The sequence below is a fragment of the Eumetopias jubatus genome, unplaced genomic scaffold, assembly GCF_037043125.1.
Source record: "Eumetopias jubatus isolate StellerSeaLion01/CBP00866 unplaced genomic scaffold, mEumJub1_p1.0 scaffold_7, whole genome shotgun sequence".
Classification (NCBI taxonomy): domain Eukaryota; kingdom Metazoa; phylum Chordata; class Mammalia; order Carnivora; family Otariidae; genus Eumetopias; species Eumetopias jubatus.
In genome coordinates, this window is record NW_028274813.1 from 12,228,000 (window position 1) to 12,251,781 (window position 23,782).

Here is a 23,782-nt window from a genome sequence, read left to right on the forward strand (position 1 = left end):
TAACAAACTTTTTGAATCATAAATTGACATAATTTTAAAAGTTACATAATTAAAAAATGCAAGTATATCACTTTCAAGATTAATTTGACAGACATTATGTTTATGGACAGTGGAAGCAGATTTTCCACCACAGTGAGGAATGCATTTTGATTTCCCTTAAGGAATTCAGCGTTGCTTCTGTTACTAATGATTACAGGCTATTTTGTAAATGTATTTATATATTTTTTGAAATATAATAAAATTCTAAGAATATTTATAAAACGAGTGACTGGCTTTAGATGGTCCAGGGTTGCATGCCTATAATGTTTATGTGTCACTAGAGAAAGGCTGAGTAAAAATGCACGATAGTACAGCTTGCCTACTTTTTTGTAAACTTGAAATTTATCTGAAAACACACTGTTTTAACATTTTGTAGGACAACAGTCTCACTGAAGACAATTTGAAACTTAAAATGCATGTTGAAACTTTAGAAAAACAGAAGTCCTTATTGAGTCAAGAAAAGGTAGGTACAGTAAAAATGGGGGCAGAATTAAAATGTGTGTATTACAGGTCACAGCCAAGGGCCAGTTTATATCAAAATGGAATGTTTAGGTCTTGAGAGTCCTGAGGATAAAACTGGTGTCATTGATGCTTGTCAGACCAGGATGAGGTATTTGGGCAAAGTTCAGAGTATGAGAGGCTGACCAGAGTTCACATTTACAGATAAGGCAGCCAGTAAGCATACAGATAGGAGCAAAAAAGATAGGTAAAGACTCTGTTTTGGTTTCCGATGAAGTCCTGACAGCAGCAACATACACAGGTGGTTCTAGAGTCTGGAGTGGCTGTAGTGGCGTCCTACAGAATCTATCAACTGCTCGTATGTTCTGGAACCTTCTAGTGTGGTGGAATTTCTTAGTGGTGAGGGCTGAAGAGGGATACGTTCTCAGTGGTAGAGATAGAGTCTTTGTGTGTATTGGTAGCAGGGTTGGAATAAGATTCTGTAATGCAGTGTTGGGGATGGGGAGAGGTATTTTTTATGTTTATAGTACTCGGGGATAATTCCCTGGCTAAGACAGGTGCTTAAATGCAGGATAGTTCTAAGCTGGTATTATTAAGTTATATGCCAGTGTCTTAACTCAATTGAAAAAATTAATTTATAAAAAATAATATTCACTGATGTACAAATTCAGTAATTCATATGGAAAACCTTTAGATGGTACAAATGGAGTATCCTTTGCACCTCTTTTGATTGGCCTCTTTTCCAAAGACAGTCTTTTTTTTTTTTTTTTAAAGATTTTATTTACTTCTTTGAAAGAGGAGAGAGAGCAAGAGTGAGCGAGACACACAAGCAGTGGGAAGGGTAGAGGGAGAGGGACAAGCAGACTCCCTGCTGAGCAGGGAGCCTGATGCAGGGCTCGATCCCAGTCATGACCTGAGCTGAAGGCAGACGCTTAACCGACTGAGCCACCCAGGCGCCCCTAAAGGCAGTTACCAGTTTCTTGTATGTCCATCCTTCCAGACTACACTTATGTATGTATGATTATATAAATAACTTTATTTTTTTTTTAAATATTTTATTTATTTATTTATTTGAGAGAGAGAGAATGAGAGACAGAGAGCACGAGAGGGAAGAGGGTCAGAGGGAGAAGCAGACTTCCTGCTGAGCAGGGAGCCCGATGTGGGACTCGATCCTGGGACTCCAGGATCATGACCCGAGCCGAAGGCAGTCGCTCAACCAACTGAGCCACCCAGGCGCCCTATATAAATAACTTTAAAAAAATACAACTGTTAGTATACTATACATACTATTCATATATACCTTAACATATTTTCAGTATCCTTCCACATTAGCATATACGCAGTGTTTCTCAAAGGGATGTTATCAGCATGGAAATTTCTTAGTTTTATGTACTGTTGTATGCATTGTGGGATCCTTGCCCCCACCCTTTCTATCTACTAAAAGCCAGTGTCTCCTACTCTTTTTTAATTCTTATATTACCTATATTTTCTCTGCTCTTTTCTGCTCCCTTTGCATTCTGCTCCTTTCCCTAACTCTCCTAGGTGTACTTCGTAGTTTGCAGATCTCTGCGCATATCTGATAGATCTGTAACTTTGCCATGATATTTTTGGATTCTGTAGCCAGGCCTGATAGCTGTTGCTCCTTTCTTTGATGTTAAGTAATCCTTCATAACTTGTCCTTTAATTTTCTCTGTTACGGGTCTGCTCACTGCTTAAGAATGCCAAATGTACCTGCAAGGCCGTGCATGTTCTTAACATCTACCTGAGAAGAAACTTGTGATTCTCCTGATTGAACATATAACTATTTTTTTAAGTTAAATTCAATTAGCCAACATAGTACGTCATTAGTTTCAGATGTAAAGTTCAGTAATTTATCAGTTGCATATAACACCCAGTGCCTGTCACATCACATGCCCTCCTTAATGCCCATCACCCAGTTACCCCATCCCCCCACCCATGTCCCCTCGCACATATAACTTTATTTATTTATTTATTTTTAAAGATTTTATTTATTTATTTGACAGAGAGACAGCGAGAGCAGGAACACAAGCAGGGGGAGTGGGAGAGGGAGAAGCAGGCTTCCCGCTGAGCAGGGAGCCCGATGTGGGACTCGATCCTAGGACCCTGGGATCATGACCTGAGCCGAAGGCAGACACTTAACGACTGAGCCACCCAGGCGCCCAGCACATATAATAACTTTAGAAAGGCATAAGAGAATGCTGTTTTCATCAACTGTAGTTCAGAATAAACTTTTCAATTGGAATTAAAATGAGAATCGTGAGGCAGATGTTCTAGTTTTCACTGGTCTGTTTGTAAGGTATGTATAGTCTCTTTATTTGTAGAAATTTAAGATTCTTATTTGCTTTAAAGTAGATTCCATAGAAGTTTGATATTTCTCTGTCGGTGAAAGAAGGCTTTAAACTCTTGTATCACAAACATCACAATCAGAGGTTGCAACAGTGTCGGAGCGTAGAGAACTGTCCCACTTCTGGAGTTTGGAGTAAAAGCATTAAATACCAGTAGAACAGAACATAAAATATAGTTTAAAAATCATATATAGTTAGATAGATCTTTAAGACTGTTAAGAGTTGAGAGGGGAACCTAGTCTCTGCTCAGGTTGGTTGGCAAAGGAAGGAAGGAGTCTACTTTCTTGGGTCAAAGAAAAGTTTCATGTGCTGACAGGAGCCAGTAATAAGGGAAATTCCTTTAATGAGGGAAAAGAAGCCTTTTGTTTTCTAATTAGAGAGCGAATGAATGTTGATTTTTATAGATGTTTATTTAGTTTATGGTTGTTGGTGACTGGACATTAGGGAACGGAAGTGCAGAGAGCCAGGAGAATCGGAAGATTTTGAAGAGTGTGTGTGGGGCAAGAGAAGCAGCAGACAGAAGGGAAGCAGCTGTGGAAGTGGGATCAGGAAGGCTCCCAAATGGGAAAGTTTTTGTATAAAGAAGCTGCAGCTGGATGAACTTGAACAGTCATTCCATCTTGTCTTGGTGTTACAGAAATGTTTTTCTTGAAGCTACACATAAAATTGCACATGAGTGAAGGCTGTAATTTGTTGAATTTTTATTTATTATTTAGTTTAATGATTTTATTTATTTATTTGACAGAGAGAGAGACAGCGAGAGAGGGAACACGAGCAGGGGGAGTGGGAGAGGGAGAAGCAGGCTTCCCGCCGAGCAGGGAGCCCAACATGGAGCTCGATCCCAGGACTCTGGGATCACGACCCGAGCCGAAGGCAGACGCTTAACAACTAAGCCACCCAGGCGCCCCGATTTGTTGAATGTTATGTATTGTTACGGAAGTCTTATTCAGTAATGTTTCCGACACAGGCATCTGAGAATAGATTCCCAAGTTGTGTGTGTGTGTGTGTGTGTGTGTGTGTATTGTTTTTTAATCTTTTAGTGTCTTCTTCCAGTTGACAGTATATGTTGTTTTTCCCCCTTTTTATTATTTAAGGAAGAGCTTCAGCTATCACTTTTAAAATTGAACAGTGAGTATGAAGTAATTAAAAGTACAGCTGCGAGAGAGATGGATTTAAAGTCAACATTACATGACTTAAGACTGACTTTGGAGGCAAAGGAGCAGGAACTTAATCAGAGTCTCACTGAGAAGGAAATACTTGTAGCTGAGTTAGAGGAATTGGACAGACAGAACCAAGAAGCTACAAAGGTAACACAATGTGAAAACCAGAGCTCTTCTCAGTACACTGAACACTGGAGTAACAAGTGAAAGTGATGGGTGTGATTTACAACGTGATTCAATTAATATTTTTGCTTCATTGATAATCTAATCATAGAGGTTGACAAACTTTTTCTGTAAAGGGTTAGATAGTAAATATTTTTTGGCTCTGCAGGCCATATAGTCGTCTCAGTTGTACTCAGCTCCGCTCTTGTGACATGTAAACTATGAGCGTGGCTGTAGCCCAGTAAGACTTGATCTACAAAAACAGGTGGCTGGCCGGGTTTGGCTCATGGGCTGTATGACTCTACCCCAGTGTTGAAGAGTTGGAAATGAGCAACATATGTCATGTACCTTCTCTGGTTTTAAGTTCTAGTCTCTAAATAATGAAATTGATTTGCTCTAAGATGTTAGTAATTTTGTTGGGGATTAAATGATGGATTTAAAAAAAAATATTAGAGAGAGAGAGAGTGTGTGTGGGCGTGTACATGAGCAGGGCAAGGGACAGAGGGAGGGAGAGCCTCAAGCCAACTGCGCATTGAGCATGGAGACTGACGTGGGCCTCGATCCCATGACCCTGAGATCATGACCTGAGCCAAAACCCAAGAGTCAGAGGCTTAACCAACTGCGCCACCCAGGTGCTCCTAAATGTTGGGATTTTTTTTTTAAAGTATTGTTTTAAGAAGGATTAGAAGTATCTGAGGATTATTCTTCTATTATTTATGACATTTTGCAGAATTTTTGTTAGGTACTAAAATGAGAGAATGTCTTAAAGTTACCATGCAAATTATTTTTCTTTCAGCACATGATTCTGATAAAAGATCAGCTATCAAAACAACAAAATGAGGGAGACAGCATCATTAGTAAACTGAGAAAAGATCTAAGTGATGAAAACAGGAGAGTCCATCAACTTGAAGATGATAAAATTAACATGACTACAGAGCTAGATGTGCAGAAAGAGAAGTTAGTTCAAAGTGAACTCGTCCTAAATGATTTGCATTTAGCCAAGCAGAAGCTTGAGGAAAAAGTAGAAGCTTTAGTAGATCAGCTAAATAAATCACAAAAAAGTAATTTAAACATGCAGAAGGAGAACTGTGGACTTAAGGAACATATTAAACAAAATGAGGAAGAGCTTTCTAGAATCAGGGATGAGTTAACTCAGTCTCTAAATTGCGACTCTGGCAGTGATTTTAAGGATGATTTACTCAAAGAAAGGGAAGCCGAAGTCAGAAATTTAAAGCAAACTCTTTTAGAAATAGAAAAGCTCAATGACAGTTTAAACAAAGTTGCTTTTGATCTCAAAATGGAAAATGAAAAGTTGGTTTTAGCATGTGAGGATGTAAGACATCAGTTGGAAGAATCCATTGCTGGTAGCAATCAGATTTCTCTGGAAAGAAACACTATTGTGGAGGCTCTAAAAATGGAAAAAGGACAGTTAGAAGCAGAATTGAGTCGGGCTGAACAGAAGCTGTTGGAAGAAGCCAGTAAGTACGAGCAGACAATTAAAGAACTGTCAAAGGCACGTGATTTGAGCACCTCTGCTTTACAGCTGGAACAGCAGCGTTTAATGAAACTCAGTCAAGAGAAAGACTTTGAAATAGCAGAACTCAAAAAGAACATTGAACAAATGAATACTCATCATCAAGAAACCAAGGAAATTTTGTCATCTAGTTTAAAAGAGCAGAAGCACTTAACACAACTTATAAGTGAGAAGGAAATTTTTATTGAAAAACTTAAAGAAAGAAGTTCACAGCTTCAGGAGGAATTAGATAAATATACCGAGGCCTTAAGAAAAAATGAAAGTTTGAAGCAAACCATGGAGGAAAAAGACAGAAGTCTTGGGTCCATGAAAGAAGAAAACAATCATCTAAAAGAAGAACTGGAACGGCTCCGGGAGCAGCAGAGTCGAGCTGCACCTGTGGTGGAGCCTAAACCCCTTGACAGTGTTACTGAGCTAGAGTCTGAGGTGTTGCAACTGAATATTATAAAGGGGAATCTTGAGGAGGAAATAAAACATCATCAGAAGATTATTGAAGATCAAAACCAGAGTAAAATGCAGCTGCTTCAGTCTTTAGAAGAACAGAAGAAGGAAATGGATGAGTTTAAGTGCCAGCATGAGCAGATGAATGTCACCCACACCCGACTCTTCTTAGAGAAAGATGAAGAGATTAAGAATTTGCAAAAAACAGTTGAACAAATCAAAACCCAGTTGCGTGAAGAAAGACAGGGCGTTCAAACGGAGAATTGTGAGATCTTTCAAGAAACGAAAGTACAGAGCCTTAACATAGAAAATGGCAGTGAAAAACATGATTTATCTAAAGCCGAAACTGAGAGATTAGTAAAAGGAATAAAAGAACGAGAATTGGAGATTAAACTTCTGAATGAAAAGAATATATCTTTAACGAAACAGATTGATCAGCTGTCCAAAGATGAGGTTGGTAAACTCACTCAGATCATCCAGCAGAAAGACTTGGAGATACAAGCTCTTCACGCTAGAATTTCTTCAGCTTCCTACTCCCAGGATGTTGTCTACCTTCAGCAGCAGCTGCAGGCCTACGCTATGGAGAGAGAACAGGTATTAGCTGTTTTGAGTGAGAAGACTAGGGAGAATAGCCACCTGAAAACGGAATACCACAAAATGATGGATATCATTGCTGCCAAAGAGGCAGCTCTCGTGAAGCTGCAAGATGAAAATAAACAATTATCCACTAGATCTGAAGGTGGTGGCCAAGATATGTTTAGAGAAACTGTTCAGAATTTATCACGTATCATTCGAGAAAAAGACATTGAGATAGATGCATTAAGTCAGAAGTGCCAGACCTTATTGACGGTTTTACAAACATCCAGCACTGGGAATGAGGTTGGAGGTGTTAACAGCAATCAGTTTGAGGAGCTTCTACAGGAACGCGACAAATTAAAACAACAAGTGAAGAAGATGGAAGAGTGGAAACAGCAGGTGATGACCACGGTCCAGAATATGCAGCACGAGTCCGCCCAGCTTCAGGAGGAACTCCATCAGCTTCAGGCACAAGTTTTGGTTGACAGTGATAATAATTCTAAATTACAAGTGGACTACACTGGCCTGATCCAAAGTTATGAGCAGAATGAAACCAAACTCAAAAGTTTTGGGCAGGAGCTAGCACAGGTTCAGCACAGCATAGGGCAGCTGTGCAGTACCAAAGATCTTCTTTTAGGAAAACTTGATATTATTTCACCTCAACTCTCCTCCGGATCATCGCCTCCTTCCCAGCCAGCAGAGTCTCTTGGAACAGTTAAGCCCGATACATCGAGCGAGTCTTCTAAACAGGAGCTGGAAGAGCTAAGAAAGTCACTGCAGGAAAAAGATGCAACAATTAAAACGCTCCAGGAAAACAATCACAGGTTGTCTGATTCGATTGCTGCCACCTCAGAGCTAGAAAGAAAAGAACAGGAACAGACGGATTCAGAAATTAAGCAGCTAAAGGAGAAACAAGATGTCCTACAAAAGTCACTTAAGGAGAAAGATCTCTTAATCAAAGCCAAAAGTGATCAGTTGCTTTCTTTAAATGAAAATTTCACCAACAAAGTGAATGAAAATGAACTTTTGAGGCAGGCAGTAACCAACCTGAAGGAGCGGATATTAATTTTAGAAATGGACATTTGCAAACTAAAAGAAGAAAATGAAAAAATAGTAGAAACAACCAGGGAAAAGGAAACGGAGTATCAAGCATTACAGGAGACTAATACAAAGTTTTCCATGATGCTTCGAGAAAAAGAGTTTGAGTGCCATTCAATGAAGGAAAAGGCTCTCGCGTTTGAGCAGCTACTGAAAGAAAAAGAGCAGGTATGTTGGGGATGGAATTTTATAGAGGAAAATTGGGGTGGAGAAATTTTCCAATGGGTTGATTACTTTATAGATAATTATGTTTGAACGGGAATGTGAAGTTGTTCATTCAGAAATATTCATTTCAGGGTTTTATGAAATTTTCCTCAAAGGTACCTGGAGGTTTCGCCCCTAAATTACTAGATCTTTCCAAACATTTTTAGCAACAGGTTAATTTAAATAGGAAACAAGACTTTAGTAGTCTTGTTGACTACTAAAGTGTTGAAGTGTTGAAATGACTTTCCTGTCTTTTCTTTGCCAGTGACTTGTACTTTCTGAGGAACAGTTGTGCAGGCCTGATGAATGAACGCACACACATAACTCTCTCTCATACTCTTTTGATTGATTTTGGGATCTGTGAACACTTTGTTGTATAGGGTAAATTTGAAGAGATTGTGTCTTTTGAATTAAAACCTTTTTTTAAAAAGATTTTATTTTATTTGAGAGTGAGAGAATTCTTTTAACAACTTTTCTAATAACTTTGTCTTCCAGAATAGTTTATTTGAAAAGTTGAAAAGATAATAGAGTTCCCATATGCCTCACACCCAGTTTCCCTTGTTTATTAACATCTTAGATTACTATGCTATACTTGTAACAATGAATTCACGAATATTGATATATTACTATTAACTGAAGTTCCTACTTTTTTAAAATTCCTTAAATTTTTTTTTTTTTTACCAAAAAAATTACCAAATGTCTTTTTTCTGTTCAGGATGGCATCCAGGATAACACATTATATTTAGTTGTCATGTCTCCTTAGGCTTCTCTAGACAGTTTCTCAGACTCTGTTTTTGATGATCTTGTTATGGTTACCTGTATCTCAAAATTAATTATTTAATGAAGAAACTGGGTCTTTTTAAATGTGTTTTTCTTAAAGCTAAAGTTATTTCTTTCCAAAAGGGCAAGACTGGGGAGTTAAATCAGCTTTTAAATGCAGTTAAATCAATGCAGGAGAAGACAGTTAAGTTTCAACAGGAGAGAGACCAGGTCATGTTGGCCCTGAAACAGAAACAAATGGAAAACAGTGCTTTACAGAATGAGGTATGCTTTTACTTTAAAGAAATTGATTCAAGCAATAGGCTTACTAATTGTTAAGAAAGCTAGAATGAATTACTAAAATTAATTTGTCTCTTGGGTGATTTCCTCTGATGTGTTATACTGTAGGATCTTGACCTCCCAGAGTATATATTTTTTATATATATATATACACACACACACACACACACACACACACACACACACACACACACACACACACACACACACACACCTGTGGCATATCTTGGTTATAAAAAAAATTTCCCATTGATGCAATCACTGTAGAAAACAGTATGCAGGTTCCTCAAAAAATTAAACATAGAAATACCATATAATCCAGTAGTCCATTACTGTTTACCCTCCAAAAATGAAAACACTAGTTCAGAAAGATACATGCATCCTTATGTTTACTGAACTAAGACAGGGAAGCCACCTAAGCGTCCATTGATAGATGAATGAATAAAGAAGTGGTGTATAAATGGAATATTACTCATCCGTAAAAAGGAATGAGATCTTGCTATTTGCAACAACATGGATGGACCTGGAGGGTGTATTATGCTAAGTGAAATAAGTCAGAAAAAGGAAAATACAGTGTGGTTTCACTTATGTGGAATCTAAAAAAACAGTGAAACAGAGACAGAATCATAAACATGGGGAATAAACTGGTGGTTGCTAGCGGGGAGGGGTTTAGGGAAGATGGGCAAAATAGGTCAAGGGGATTAAGAGGTAAAAATTTCTAGTTGTAAATAAGTCACAGGGCTGAAAAATAAATCATAATGAATATAGTCAATATTGTAATAACGTATGATGACATGATAACTGCGCTGACCGTGGTGAGCAGAGCGTAACATGTAGAATTGTTGAATCACTATGTTGTATACTTGAAACTAGTATAATATTGTCAAATATACTTCAGTTTAAAAAAAAATTCTCACCCATAACGTATGAAAAAGTGAGATTTTTACTGAAAAAGTGGTCTGTCACAAAGAGCCTTGTACTTGGTACAATTCCATTTTTCATTACAGCCACAGGGCATGAGCTCTTACAAAATAAAACTTCCAGATGAAAAGTTGGTTTTTGGAAACCTTTTTCCTAATATAAATACATCTTACAATATGAGTAATTAGTATATAATTAATATACTTCAGTAATGGGCAAAAGATTTGATAACAAAGTGGCTTGTAGAGGGGAAAGGGGAGCATTTTATAGAAGAAAAATAAAGAGGTGTCCTCTGCCTAGGTTCAGCATTTACGTGACAAAGAATTACGCTTAAACCAGGAGCTAGAGAGATTGCGTAACCATCTTTTAGAATCAGAGGATTCTTACACCCGCGAAGCTTTGGCTGCAGAAGATAGAGAGGCCAAACTGAGAAAGAAAGTCACAGTATTGGAGGAAAAGCTAGTTTCATCTTCCAGTGCAATGGAAAATGCAAGGTAACTTTTCCCTGTTTTTAGCACTCACATTAGTTGAACACTTCTTGAGTGTCAGAATCAGTAAGCATTTTTCCTGGCTTACCTCATTTTACTCTTATGAAATTCATTATCTCCAAATGACAGATGAAGATACTGAGGGTAAAGAAGTTTAGTAAGCTGCCCAAGGTCAGACGCAGAGTATGTGTGTGAGTTTCACGTTCGGGTCTGTAACTCTTGACCAGATCTGGCATTCAAACATCTCTCTCTGAACCTGTCTTTTCTTTTTTCCTTTTTTAAAAAATAATTTTATTTATTTATTTTTTATCATAAGTGTACTAGCTCTCTCTGAATCTTAACTACCACCCTAGATAATTGCCTCTCATTGTTTTAAGAGTTTAGACTTAAATTCTGATTTTCTTTTTTTTTTTTCCTGACGGATTTTAGTTGACTTTGTCATGCTCCCAGAGAACTAATTTGACATATGTGGTTTTATTCGTGGTCAAATGATCTAAGGTTGAATAAAGTTTGGGTATTAGAAGGGAGAGAGTAAAGGAAGTAGCAAGGTAGGGGTGCCTGGGTGGCTCAGTCGGTAAGCGTCTGCCTTTGGCTCAGGTCATGATCCCAGCGTCCTGGGATCGAGCCCTGCATCGGGCTCCCTGCTCTGTGGGAAGCCTGCTTCTCCCTCTCCCGCTCCCCCTGCTTGTGTTCCTGCTCTCGCTGTCTCTCTCTCTGTCAAATAAATAAATAAAATCTTTAAAAAAAAAAAAAAAAGGAAGTAGCCTAGTGAAGACCTAAGTCAGTATGAATTAGCTCTTGGTTTGTTGGAACTTTTGAATTGCTAGGTCCCTGCTTCTATATTTTTATTTTATTTTTACTAGAGTACCAGTTTATTGTAAAAGGCCTATTAACTCAGGGAACAGCAGATGGAGAGATAGGTAGGGGCAAGGCATGGGGTAGGGGTGCAGAGCTTCCAGCTCCCTCCCAGCGGGCAGCCCTCTCCACATCTCCCAGTGCTCATCAGCCTGGAAGCTTTCTAAACCCTCTCCTTGTGAGGTTTTATGGAGGCTTCATTACGGAGGCATGATTGATTCCCTGCTTATATATTTTAAAATTTTATTTCTCTCAATAAAATGTATTTTCTTGGGGCCAGGGTCCTGGGATTGAGCTCCACCTCAGGCTCCCTGCTCAGCGGGGAGCCTGCTTCTCCCTCACCCTCTGCTGCTCTCCCTGCTTGTGCTCTCTCTCTCTCAAATACATTTAAAAAAACTTTAAAAAATAATGTATTTTCTTTTTTTCCCTTTTTATTATAAAAACCTATTTTGCACTTCAGGAAAATTACATAAACCAAAAAGAACATAAAGTCACAGTCCCATCCAGAGATAATCCTTTTTTGGTGCCTTTGCATGCTTCTTATATATGTATGTATATATTATATATATATATTTTTTAAGTGGGCCCCAAAGTGGGGTTTGAACTCACGACTCTGAGATCAAGACCTGAACTGAGATCAAGAGTTGGTTGCTCAACTGACTGAGCCACCCAAGTGCCCCATATTATATGTGTTTTGAAAAGCAAAATTAAGGTCATACTGTTGATACTGTTTTGTAATCTGCTTCCATACTTAATGAGTATCGGCACATGTTAAGCCATGTTTTTGCATTATCATTTTATGGCTACATAGCATACCATTATTTGGATTTTCCATAACTACTTTAATCCAGTCATTTATTATTGGACATTTAGAAGTGTTTCAGCTTTTCAGAATTACTAAAAATGCTGTCATGATATCCCAAGATAGGTATTTTTGGGTTGATGACAAATTATTTTCTTAGCTTCGGTTTTCAGAAATGGCAGGTCTGGTTCAAAGGGCATTTTTAAAACTTTTGAGATGTATTGCCAGATAATCTTCCAGAAATATCATGTCCATTTATATTTCCATTAGTGGTATGTACATCTTTCTGTTTTTCACTGTGTATGATGCTGAGGGAGATATAAGGACATAGTAGATATTACCTCTGCAAAGAGATTATAGGCCAGTGGAGACTGTATTTCTGAGGTGCACTCCCAGTGCATTGCAGGGAATATTATTGTACCTTCAGTCTCATAAAGAAAACTTGTTTAAAATGATAATTAAAACGAGTGATCATTTGTGTGTGTGTTTCACATTGACAGAAATGCCAGAACTTTCTCAGGCAATAAAATTAGATAATCTTTCCTTCAAATTTTTGGGTCCTTATTTTCTCTAATTAAAATAGTGTCTGGGCTATCTGCACCCTCATTAGCCTTATTTCGCGCTATACATCCAGCCAAACTGTCTTACTCAGTCCTTTAGCTAGAGATACTGTTTTCCTATTTCCTCTGCTTTTCTTTTCTTTTTAAGATTTATTTATTAGGTAGAGGGAGAGAGCATGTGAGGGCGCATGCGTGAGCAGGGTTGGGGGGCAGGGGGAGAAAATCTACAGCATACTCCCCACAGAGCCCAGTGTGGGACTTGCTCTCACGACCCTGACTGAGATCATGACCTGAGCCGAAATCAAGAGGTAGATGCTTAACTGACTGAATCACCGAGGCACCCCATCTTCTACATTTCATTTCATATTCTTTTGCCTAGAGTAGGCCTGATTCCAAACAGTTTTTCTATTAGTCCCACCTTCTTCAAATAGCATATCCTTTGTAAAGAATGCTTTAGTTAGCATCCCATTCCTCAGATTCAAAACCAAACCCCGGTGTGATGTTTTTCTTTTGAACCTGCATAATGCTTTGTTTGAATCTTTGGTAGCACACTTCCATTTTACTTTAGGGTACAAAAGTAATTGTTGACCCATCTTATATCTTCTCCCATCCAGTGAAATATAAGGTCACTGGGAGTGGGCATTGATGTTTGTTTGTTTGTTCATTCATTCATTCATTCATTCATTCATTCATAAGATTTTATTCATTTATTTGACAGAGTGAGCACAAGCAGGGTGAGTGGCAGGCAGAGGGAAAGGGAGAAGCAGGCTCCCTGTGGAGCAGGGAGCCCAACATGGGGCTCAATCCCAACCTGAGCCAAAGGCAGACGCTTAACCAACTGTGCCACCCAGGCGTCCCAAGTGTTCACTAATACTTTTGAATGAGTGACTCAGATCTACAAACCAGATTACAGTGTTTTGAGCCCTTTATTAACTGTAGTAATACCTGGTGTTAACTTCTTGAGTGACCTCATAGCCCATTTCATCCTTGTAGCCACCCGTTCAGGGACATGCTAACCAGCAAGGTTGCATAAAATCCAGTGATATTTGAGGGCAGAGTTGTCTGCTGATTGTCAATTTACTGCTCTTCCCACAAGAGGGTGCTATTGGGTAAAGTTTCCTCAAAGTGCGCGGTGCTTAATGGGCTTTTTAATGGATGGCTCCTGAATAAGAATTTATTAACTGGATATTAAAAACCCAGGAAAGGCTATTGCAGTATCTTATTTGTAATCATTATACATTAAGGAAGTACATCAGTGACACAAACCTGGATAAATAAATCTCTAAGGGATTTCTGATTTATTATTTGGGGCAGATATAGGGGTTATTGTATTTAAAGAGAAAGAAAGATGATAGTGAAAGATAATTAATAATTAGAGCATTTTGTCAATGGGATAGCCTTTGGAAAGTTGTGAGTTCACCATAGTTGCAAGTGTCAAAAGCGAAGAAGGTTTCAGAATCTATTGCTTATTGGGTTGGAAGCTGGACAAAATGACTTCCAAGGTCCTTGCAATTTACAATTTTATGATAAATTACATCTTAGAGTTTTAGCCTGGAAACATGAATGTTGCAGACTGTTTGTAAATTTTTATTATACTTATGTCTCTTGTTTAGTTCAACTTTTAATCTTTAAAATGACTGCCATTTGTTCAAAGTCACTTTCACGGGAAGAATGAACTAACAAAACAGGGAGAACAAAGTTTCTTTGAAATCTAACTTGAATTTAATGCAATGAAATGTAAGGAAGGTCAAATTCATGGAGACAGAAGGTAGAATGGTGGTTGCTGGGGGAAGGGGGAGTTACTGCTTAATGGATGTGGAGCTTCCCCTTGGGAGGATGAAGTTCTGGAGATGGATGCAGTGATGGTTGCACAACATTGTGAATGTTATGTATGTATTTCCACACACACACACACACACACACACACACACACACACACAAGTAGGGAAGTGGTTTTATCTTGTTAAAGTAATAGAAACACTTTGACTTTTATTCTTTTTCTTTTTGGGGGGTGGGGGGACAGAGAGACTCTTAAGCAGGCTCCACGCTTAGCATGGAGCCTGACGCAGGGCTCAGTCTTACAACCCTGCGATCATGACCTGAGCTGAAATCAGAAGTCAGACGCTTAACCAACTGAGCCACCCAGGCACCCCTGACTTTTATTCTTTTTGTTGGAAGCCATCAGGCCAGTTTGCAGGTAGAGTCACTGCAGGAGCAACTGAATATGGTCTCCAAGCAAAGGGATGAAACCACACTGCAGCTTTCTGTCTCTCGGGAACAAGTAAAGCAGTATGCTCTATCACTCTCCAACCTCCAGATGGTACTAGAGCATTTCCAGCAAGGTGAGTTGTATGGTCAGTCTTTCAATGAAGAAAAATTATTGTAGTTATTGGGAATTCTGGCCTATTTTGGTGCTATTTTGAAATAGGCACAGGGAAATCTTTGAAAGGTTACCCACTTGTAGGAGGGAAAGATAAGTTGCCATCAACAAGTTAATGTAGACTCCTTTTACAGTTAAGACTAGAGAATGTGGTATATAGGAATTATTAAAGATACGTTTTAGTATCATATTATGACCAGTGAAGGTGAGAGTTGGGGAAGGTTAATAAGGATGACATAGGAAGGATGATCACGTGATAAAAGGGGACCATGTAGAAGCAATACTTAGGTTTTGAGATACTGGTCAGAGGTTAAATCTACTTCAGAGAGTTAATCATCAGTAATTACTGTCCTTTGAAATATTGATTGACTTGTTCTTAGCTGTTCATATACCTTGAGGCAACTACATTTTCTAGTCCAGGTGGAAAATATTTTTCTGGAGACACAGACACAATGACCAGAGAGCAGGTATTACTCTGATGACCAAGTATGCTTTTTCACATCTACCTCCCACCTCACATGTACCTCCTTTAGATCATTCCTTTTACCCATCTGTCTGTTTATTCATACATTCAGTAGTGATCGGCAGTGAACTAACTGCTAGTAGGGTGCAAGTGATTGGGGGATATGAGGGTGATGAAGTAATAGGGGTTTTAATTTTTGTGCCTAAGCAAAACTTTGAATTTGTACATATCTCAGTCTTCAGGCTTACTCATGGTTGAAATCTTGAATTTTAAAATAAGAATTCTCAAGGTCCATTGTATGTAATACATACTAGAATGGACAGGTGTACAAAGTAGTATGTCTGTAGGGAAGGTTTTACCAAAGATGAAATATTTGATTGGAGTTCTGAAGGGAGGGAAGAGTTTGCATGATGAACAAGGTAGAGAAGGTTTTAGGCAGAGGAAACTTAATTTCTTTAATTCCAGCTCACATGATCTAAGGCATATGTAATTTTCTTGTTGAGAGACTTGAACTGTTTCTGTTGAATTCTTAAAATTTCAAGTGGAATAAAATTCTAATTTTATCACACAGTTGCAGAATACTAATGTAACTTTATTTTCTCTTTAGAGGAAAAAGCTATGTATTCTGCTGAACTAGAAAAGTACAAACAGCTTGTAGCTGAATGGAAGAAAAAGGCAGAGAATCTGGAAGGAAAACTGATGTCATTACAGGTTGGTTGAAATAATTTTCTCTTACAAATATTATTATTCATGAACAATTACTTGTAGAATCTTTATCTTGAAATAATTTCCTAAACAGTTAGTTTTAGTAAGTACTGTTTGGTTACTTGTTACCCTATGCTGGGATGTAATGGTGAACAAGATATTCAGGACTTTCCCCATGTGGCTTATAGTTTAGACACAACAAATATGAGATGATGGGAAATTTTAATTCTTTAGCACAGATGAGTATTTCAGGGGCCACTAAAAAAATTAATTTACACTTGTAACTTTATAATTTTCTCTTTTCAACAAGATATATTGGGCACTCTATTTCACATGGATTAAAATAAGGTATATTATCCTTTAGATCTTTTTCTTTTGCAGCATAATCCTTTAAAATATCTTTCTTACAGTTCACATGTAGAAAAATTATATATAAAATATAAATAAAATGAATCCCCATGAAGAGATGTGACTTGCTTTTAGAATTTAGGATGAACTTTTCTAAGTTTAAGTAGACTTTGTCGACACCTGATGGAAAGTAATACAATTTGTTTACCTGTCATTAGTGGTGAATATACTGTTCAGCCTTGTTAATATTCCTAATAAAGGAAGACATATTTCCTTTAAAGTTTTGAAATTTTTATTAAATACTGAGTGGCTGTAAAACAGTATATAGATAATACATATAAAATAAAAGAAGAGCAGTAGAGCAGGTACCCTCGTACTTGCCTGCCCATTATAAGAACAGTGTCATCTTTGGAAGTCCTGGCATACCCTCCATTTCTCATCTGTTTGTTTTTGTTTTTGTTTTTATTTTGGGGGGTGCAGGGGTGGAGGTAAAGGGAGGTAGAGGGAGAGAGGGAGTGAGATAATCACGAGCAGGGGGCAGGGGCAGAGGGAGAAGCAGACTCCCCACTGAGCAGAGAACCCCATGCTGGCCTCAGGCCCAGGACCTGGGATCATGACCTGAGCCGAAGGCAGACACTTAACTGATTGAGCCACCTAGGCGCCCTCTCATCCCCTTCTTACCACTTCATAGAGAACCACGAGTCCAGAATGTATTTATGCACCCCGTTTTTTCTTTATGGTTTTATCACATATATTTGCATCTCCAAATGATACAGTGTATGGTTTTGCATAATTTTGAACTCTGTGTAAATGGAATTTTGAAATGGATGTAAATTCAGTAATTCTCCTGAAACTTGCTTTTTTCACTTAGTTACTATGTTCATGAGTTTTAGCTGTGTTACTGTGTGTTATGTGTGCATGGCTTATTATTTTCACTGCTGTATTTATTGCATGAATGTATAATTTATCCATCTTACTGATAATAGACCTTGCCATTATCTGCTATACAAACGGTGTGGTTCTGAACTTCCTTGTTTACATCTCCTGGTACACACGTACGAGCGTTTCCTCCAGGCATGTATCTTGATCGGAATTGCTGAGTCCTGAGATATATATGGGCAGTTTCAACTTTATACGATGATGGCAAGTTGTTTTATGGCGGTAGTCCTAATGTCTACTAACAGTGGTGCATAAGAGTTCTTGGTCTGCATCCTTGGCAATACTTGGCATTTTAGAATTTTTAAAGTTTTTGCTAGTGTAGTGGGTAGGGCTGTCTTCTTATGGTTTTAATTTGCATTTGTCTGACTGCTAACAAGAGCAAGCATCTTTTAATATGTTCATTGACCATTTATGCTTACTTTCTGGTCTGCTCATTAATATGTTTAAAAAAATATTTTATCCAATACTTTTAGTTGTTTCTAATGGGTCCAGAGTATGTCGTCTGCCACATTATTAGAATAGAAGTGCAGATCTTCTTTTTAAACTGGCTTTATTTTTAATGTAAAATGTGACATATACTTAGAAAACAAATCAGAAGAAACCAAGAGGGAATTAGTAAAAATAAAAGCTGAAATTGGTGAAATAAAACCCAAGCAAATGGTAGAAAGAATAATTAAGTCTAAATCTTAATTTTAGAAAAAGTCTTAGTGTAGTTTTCAGATTTAATAATTTTTTTTTTAAGATTTTATATATTGATTTGATAGAGAAAGAACACAAGTAGGCAGAGCAAGAGGGAGAAGCAGACTCTTTGCTGAGCAGAGAGCCCAATGTGGGACTTGATCCCAGAACCCTGGGATCATGACCTGAGCCAAAGGCAGACGCTTAACCGACTGAGCCACCCAGGAGCCCGTGAGATTTAATAATTTCTTAAATAGAAATGCTGTGAGGTTAAAAAAAATTACTTGAAGATTTATTTAAATTTCCTTTATACTAAATTTAGTTTTGTGGATTTGGAATATTAAATTTTTATTTAAAGTTTTTTGTTTCAGTCCCTCTGTGTATCAGTTAGGGTTCAACCTGAGGAGCAGAACCAGCAGGGAGGGGGTGTTGTGAGTACGTACACACAGACACACACACATATTGATATGCCATATAGAGATAGACATCTATGAGATTTATTATAAGGAATTGGCAGTGCGATTGTGGGAGTTGGTAGTCAAAATGGGAAGATCCCATCACAGGCATGGGCCAGAGTTGTTCTCCACAGATGGTCAAGAAAGAAAATCACAAGCAGGACATACGACTCTGTGGGAGGGGCTGAGGTTGCAGTCGGGCAGAAATTTTTTCTCTTTTTGGGGAAGGCTCATCCGCTTTCAAGGACTTTTAACTAGCTCAGTCAGGCCCACTCTGATTATTCATGTCTTCCTTAAATTCAGCCAATTAGGGGCTTTGATTACATTTGCAAAATAACCTTCACAGCAACATCTAGATTATGGTTGATTGAATAACTGGGGGCTATAGCCTATCTAAGATGACACATCAAAAAAACGGTCACTTTGATTCAAGATGGTAAAATTTGACCTAAAATTTACATGGGTGAATACTCTAGAATAGCCAAGAAAACTGTGTGAAAGAACAACAGTGAGGAGCGACTTCCTACTAAATATCAAAGTAGAGCCATTAATCAATAGCATATTGACTAGATTAGTCAAACAGAAGGAGAATCCAGAAATAGAGCCTAGGATATATTTGAGAATTTAAAATGAAACCCTAAACTAATTTCAATTTAATGGGAAAAGGATAGATTATCTAATAAATGATGTTGCCACAGCTGGCTATCTATATGGGAGAAAATAAGATTGGATCCCTATATTATACCATGTGTAAAAATAAATTCCAATTGTATTAAAGCTCAGATTCTCACCTGGGAGTGGTGCTGGAAATCTGGGGCTGTTTTTGCTCATTACAGTGACTGGATCTAGTGGGCAGGGGCCAGGAATGCCAGAATCACTCCCATTGAGAAACACTATTTGAAAGATGTAAATGCTCAAAACAAAACAAAAACCTTGCCAGAAAATCTGGAAGAGTACATGTAGAGCCTAGGGGCAAGGAAGAACCTAACCAAGACTAAAACTCAAGAAGCTGTGAAAGCAGAGGAAGACGTGTTTAACCGTATACAATGTTTAAATACTTTTACATGGCAAAAGGTATCATGCAGTCAGTAGACAAATGGCAGATCTGGCAAATAATACTTGTAGCGCTGGTGACAAGGTACGCTCAGAAACATGAGAAGGCTCAAGAGAAACATGGACAAGGTATGCAAAGAAGTTTTCACAGAAAAGCAGCTCTAGCTGTCCTGTAAACATGGAAAAATGCTCAAATTCACTAGCAGTTAGGGAAATAAAAATTAAAATAATCAAGTAGTAATGAAATGTCATTTTATACTCATCAGACTTGCAAAAATTAAAAAGAATGTTTGTTGTATTTCTTCACTTTTTGTATCTGCCTTTTGTAGTGTTTATGCTCTTATTATTGTCACTTTTTAAAACTTTTGTCACCATATTGTCTTTTAGTGGCATCCTCTTTTTGATTTAGTTCTGAGGGAGACAGTATTGTGCTGTGAAGTATGGGCTCTGTCTTTGATAGTCACTGTGTGAACTTGCCCAAGGTCACAGAAGCAGAGCTTCGTCAGCTGAACAGAAGAGGATCGATTGATTGGCTTCCAGCTCTGTAGTTTGTGAAATAGTTTTTGCATGCTGCTTTTTGATGAACTTCTCTTCCTCAGGAGCGTTTCGATGAAGCAAATGCTGCATTGGATTCAGCATCAAGACTTACAGAACAGTTAGATTTAAAGGAAGAACAAATTGAAGAACTTAAAAAACAAAGTACGTGTTTCTTTCTTTTCCATTTTTTTTCCCCTACAACACTAGCGTTGAATCAGATGTAGTCTTTTCCCGGGCATCCATGTAGTTGAGTGAGCCCAGCTTCCACTGGGTGGGACTTCCATTTCCATCTCCCGTGACCAGCTTGCTTCAATTTTAACATGGTCCTAGTGAAACCAGAGTCGAAAGTTGGCCCTGGTTGGCCAGTTAAGTTTCCTGCATATGGAGGCAGTCCAGTTGTGTTGGTTGTCACCCTACTGACCATCATTGGGAAGTGATTTTACTGACCCGAATTTTTATGGCTAGGACTTCTCTCTGCTCATTCTGTGTTCATCCAGGGGATGTAGTAGGACAATATTCTCAAGAAAAAGAGTAACTTTCTTGTGGAATGAATGAGTATAACTAGCTTTTTATGATTATAGATGGTGCTTTACGTATAGGCACTCATTATGTGATTGTGTGATGCTGGTAAGATATAAGCCTTACCAATTCCCTAAGGTGAGTCCTATGCTTAGCATTATCAGTTGGGCCTCAAGTAATCAGGTGGTTCAGAATGCTTTGTTGAATCTAACAGCTGACTAAGATTGCATGTCTCTGTTTAATCTCTGATTTAAAGGTCCCTGGAAGTTGAGCTATTCTAGAGCTGTATTCAGTAGGTAATGATTTAAGGTGATCATGGAACCTAGAAATGTACCACCTTTGGGTATCTGGGTTGGGCACAGTAAGTGCCAAGGTCCGTAATTAAGGAATTAAGAAGTGCTACTTAACATAAAATAGAAATTAGAAATAGGCAAAATTAGGAGATGGCACAGCAGAGATGCTGTCAGATGACAGAAACAGTGACTTGGACAGTAAGGAGGCAAACAAGCAGGAACCCCTGATGCATGGGTACCAACGGATGATCCAGAGGAAGTTGTCCTGAATCTTAACAGCGGAGAGCAGACGAGAGATTTTCAGGACTACAAAAAACAATAAGCTACATCGTGTGAGGTAGGTGTCCTCAAGATAGTTTGATTCTGAGCAAATCACTGCCCTTACTTTGTCAGACTTGGCCAGCCTTGGAACTCTAAATCTCGTAGGAGGCCAGAAATGGGCAGCAAGGAAACAATTACATATTGAGTATCATGGGCATTTTATGTAACATATACTGCATTATATTTAGTCTTCTTTTATTTACTCTTCACAAGCATTTCTAGAGTAGGTGATATGAGTTTCATTTTATAAGTCAAGGAAACTGAGATTTGAGCTCTGATCTTCTTACCCTTGACCAAAGCTCATGATGTTTCCATGTTACTTTATTTTGTCCTGTCAGGAAAATGGTTATTTATAGTCTGACTTGTATTTTGTTCTGTGTATCCCCATCTCCTTTAAAGATAGGGCAGCATCCTTTATATTGTGCCCTAAATGTTGATATGGTTGCCCTTTTGGGGAGGCAGTATTTATTGGGAAAATGCCAGAGCAACTATAGCATTATCCGCAGACATGGCCAACCCAGAGAAGATGCACTCGTTACTCAAGAATTAGCCAGAGAATTGATAGCTTAGGGTAGCATTGCACTAATGGAAGTGAACAGTATTCTGAGCCAGCTCATTGGTCCTGTGACATCATGATGCTCTGTGGCACGCTGCTATATAATGTTTAAGGCCACATCCCTTTTTAGATATCTACCTGAGTAATTTCCAGTAGATGATGCTAAGATAAAAAATTCTGTGACTTATTGTAGTTGGTAAATATTTTCAGAGTCCCTACACTACTTAGTACTTGTTCAGGCACTCAGTTAAACCCCCAGTAGTAGAATATTTCAGATTTAGATTATATCTGACAAGACTTAGAGGTCCCTATTGATATAAAAAAAAAATGACAATTACCATTCAGTGTAAGTGTATAGAAACTTAGGACTCGTTTTATGGAGTAAATATTAGCTGCAGGAAACTCTGATTATGTCCCCTCAAACACAACTAGTGTTTGAGAGGACAGGCAAGAGGCCAGTGTCACACAGACAGGAAGGGGAGTGAAGAGACCGTTCTGTTGTGTCTTTAAGTCATTCTTGTCTCTTCTTAACGATGTTTTCTTTCGTTACCTCAGTGCTTAATATTGCTTTTATATCTGTAAACACAAATGTGATTTTATTTTCTCAAAGCTGCACTCTTGATTTGATAATATAAATAAACCTTGATTGGCTTGGTTGTTTCAAAAGAATCACTGTATATTTTCTTTCATAGATCATTAAGTACTTTAAATGTTGATTGATGTTGTAATACTGTACTTTATTTTTAACACGAAACTTGGCCAGACAGCGAAAATATTTGCCAGGAGAAACAATTTTGAAAGAGACAGATTGGCTTTTGTTGCAAGAAAGTACATAGAGACTTAAATTGTAGAAGCAAAGTATTGTTTTATTTCTAAGCATCTGTAGACTGATGATTAGTTGATATGCAGTTTCAACATTTAAACAATATTGGGAAACTCACTTTAAAAGTGGTATTTTATTCAAAATGCTTGGTTATGCTCTTGCTACCGGAGATGAGATGATTCATTTTGGTCAAACATACGGAAAGGGAGCCATTACTTACAACACCAATATTAAAACAGTAGATCATTGATGATTTCGCTCATTCTTAGAGTACACAGTTGTGTATGTACTTGGAACTATAGTTCTAGGTTCAGGTATTTACAGGCCTTGTATGAAAAATATGAAGATACTTTATCAGGCATTAAGTAATTAATGAGAACCGGCTACCTGGACTCATGCTAGATGCTTTGTGAGCGAGATAGGAAGTAACACATGGCGTAGATCCAGCATAGGTTCACAGCATAAGTTAGTGGCACATGGCAGTGGTCACGAGACATGCATATTTACCTCTCCCAAGAATCTCCTTAAGTGTCAGGGGCATTCCGTGGAGGAAAGGAACTTGAGTAGAGCCCTAAACTAGTAGGAAGATTTCACCCCTAAAATATAAGAACTTCTGTCTCCCTTCCCCGCATGACCCCCTTTTCCCATAAAATAAGAAGAAAAGGAAACCCTAAGGTCCTATAGGTGCTATATTTTAATAGATAATGTGTCTGGTAGAAGAAATATTGCTTTCCTTCCTACTAGAAGTTATAATCATTTTGCCTGAAAGCGTTTTTGTTCAGTATAGTTCCAAAGACTCACTTCACATGCCAATCCTGTATTACTGATTTTTCAAACTTAAGATGCTAGTCCTCTGTGAAGCAGATAGGAAGAGTCTTTCTTTCACTATTTTGAGTTGATCAGAGTTCAGAATTTCTGTGGAATTGTCATACATGGGAAAATACACACCTGTGGAAACCTAGACTACAGCTGAACCATTAAAAGATGT

General features: G+C 38.1%; 1 protein-coding gene across 2 annotated transcripts in view; it reads left to right on the forward strand.

Moving 5' to 3' along the window:
* The window catches only part of TRIP11 (thyroid hormone receptor interactor 11), a 65,202-nt gene that overhangs the window by 24,027 nt on the left and 17,393 nt on the right, over positions 1–23,782 (forward strand). For both annotated transcript variants that reach the window (XM_028098367.2, XM_028098373.2), the window contains exons 9-16: positions 416–502; positions 3,959–4,171; positions 4,983–8,003; positions 8,943–9,083; positions 10,320–10,513; positions 14,903–15,066; positions 16,175–16,278; positions 20,345–20,444. In XM_028098367.2, coding sequence (XP_027954168.2) covers positions 416–502; positions 3,959–4,171; positions 4,983–8,003; positions 8,943–9,083; positions 10,320–10,513; positions 14,903–15,066; positions 16,175–16,278; positions 20,345–20,444 — 4,024 coding nt within the window. The remainder of the gene's footprint in view (positions 1–415; positions 503–3,958; positions 4,172–4,982; positions 8,004–8,942; positions 9,084–10,319; positions 10,514–14,902; positions 15,067–16,174; positions 16,279–20,344; positions 20,445–23,782) is intronic.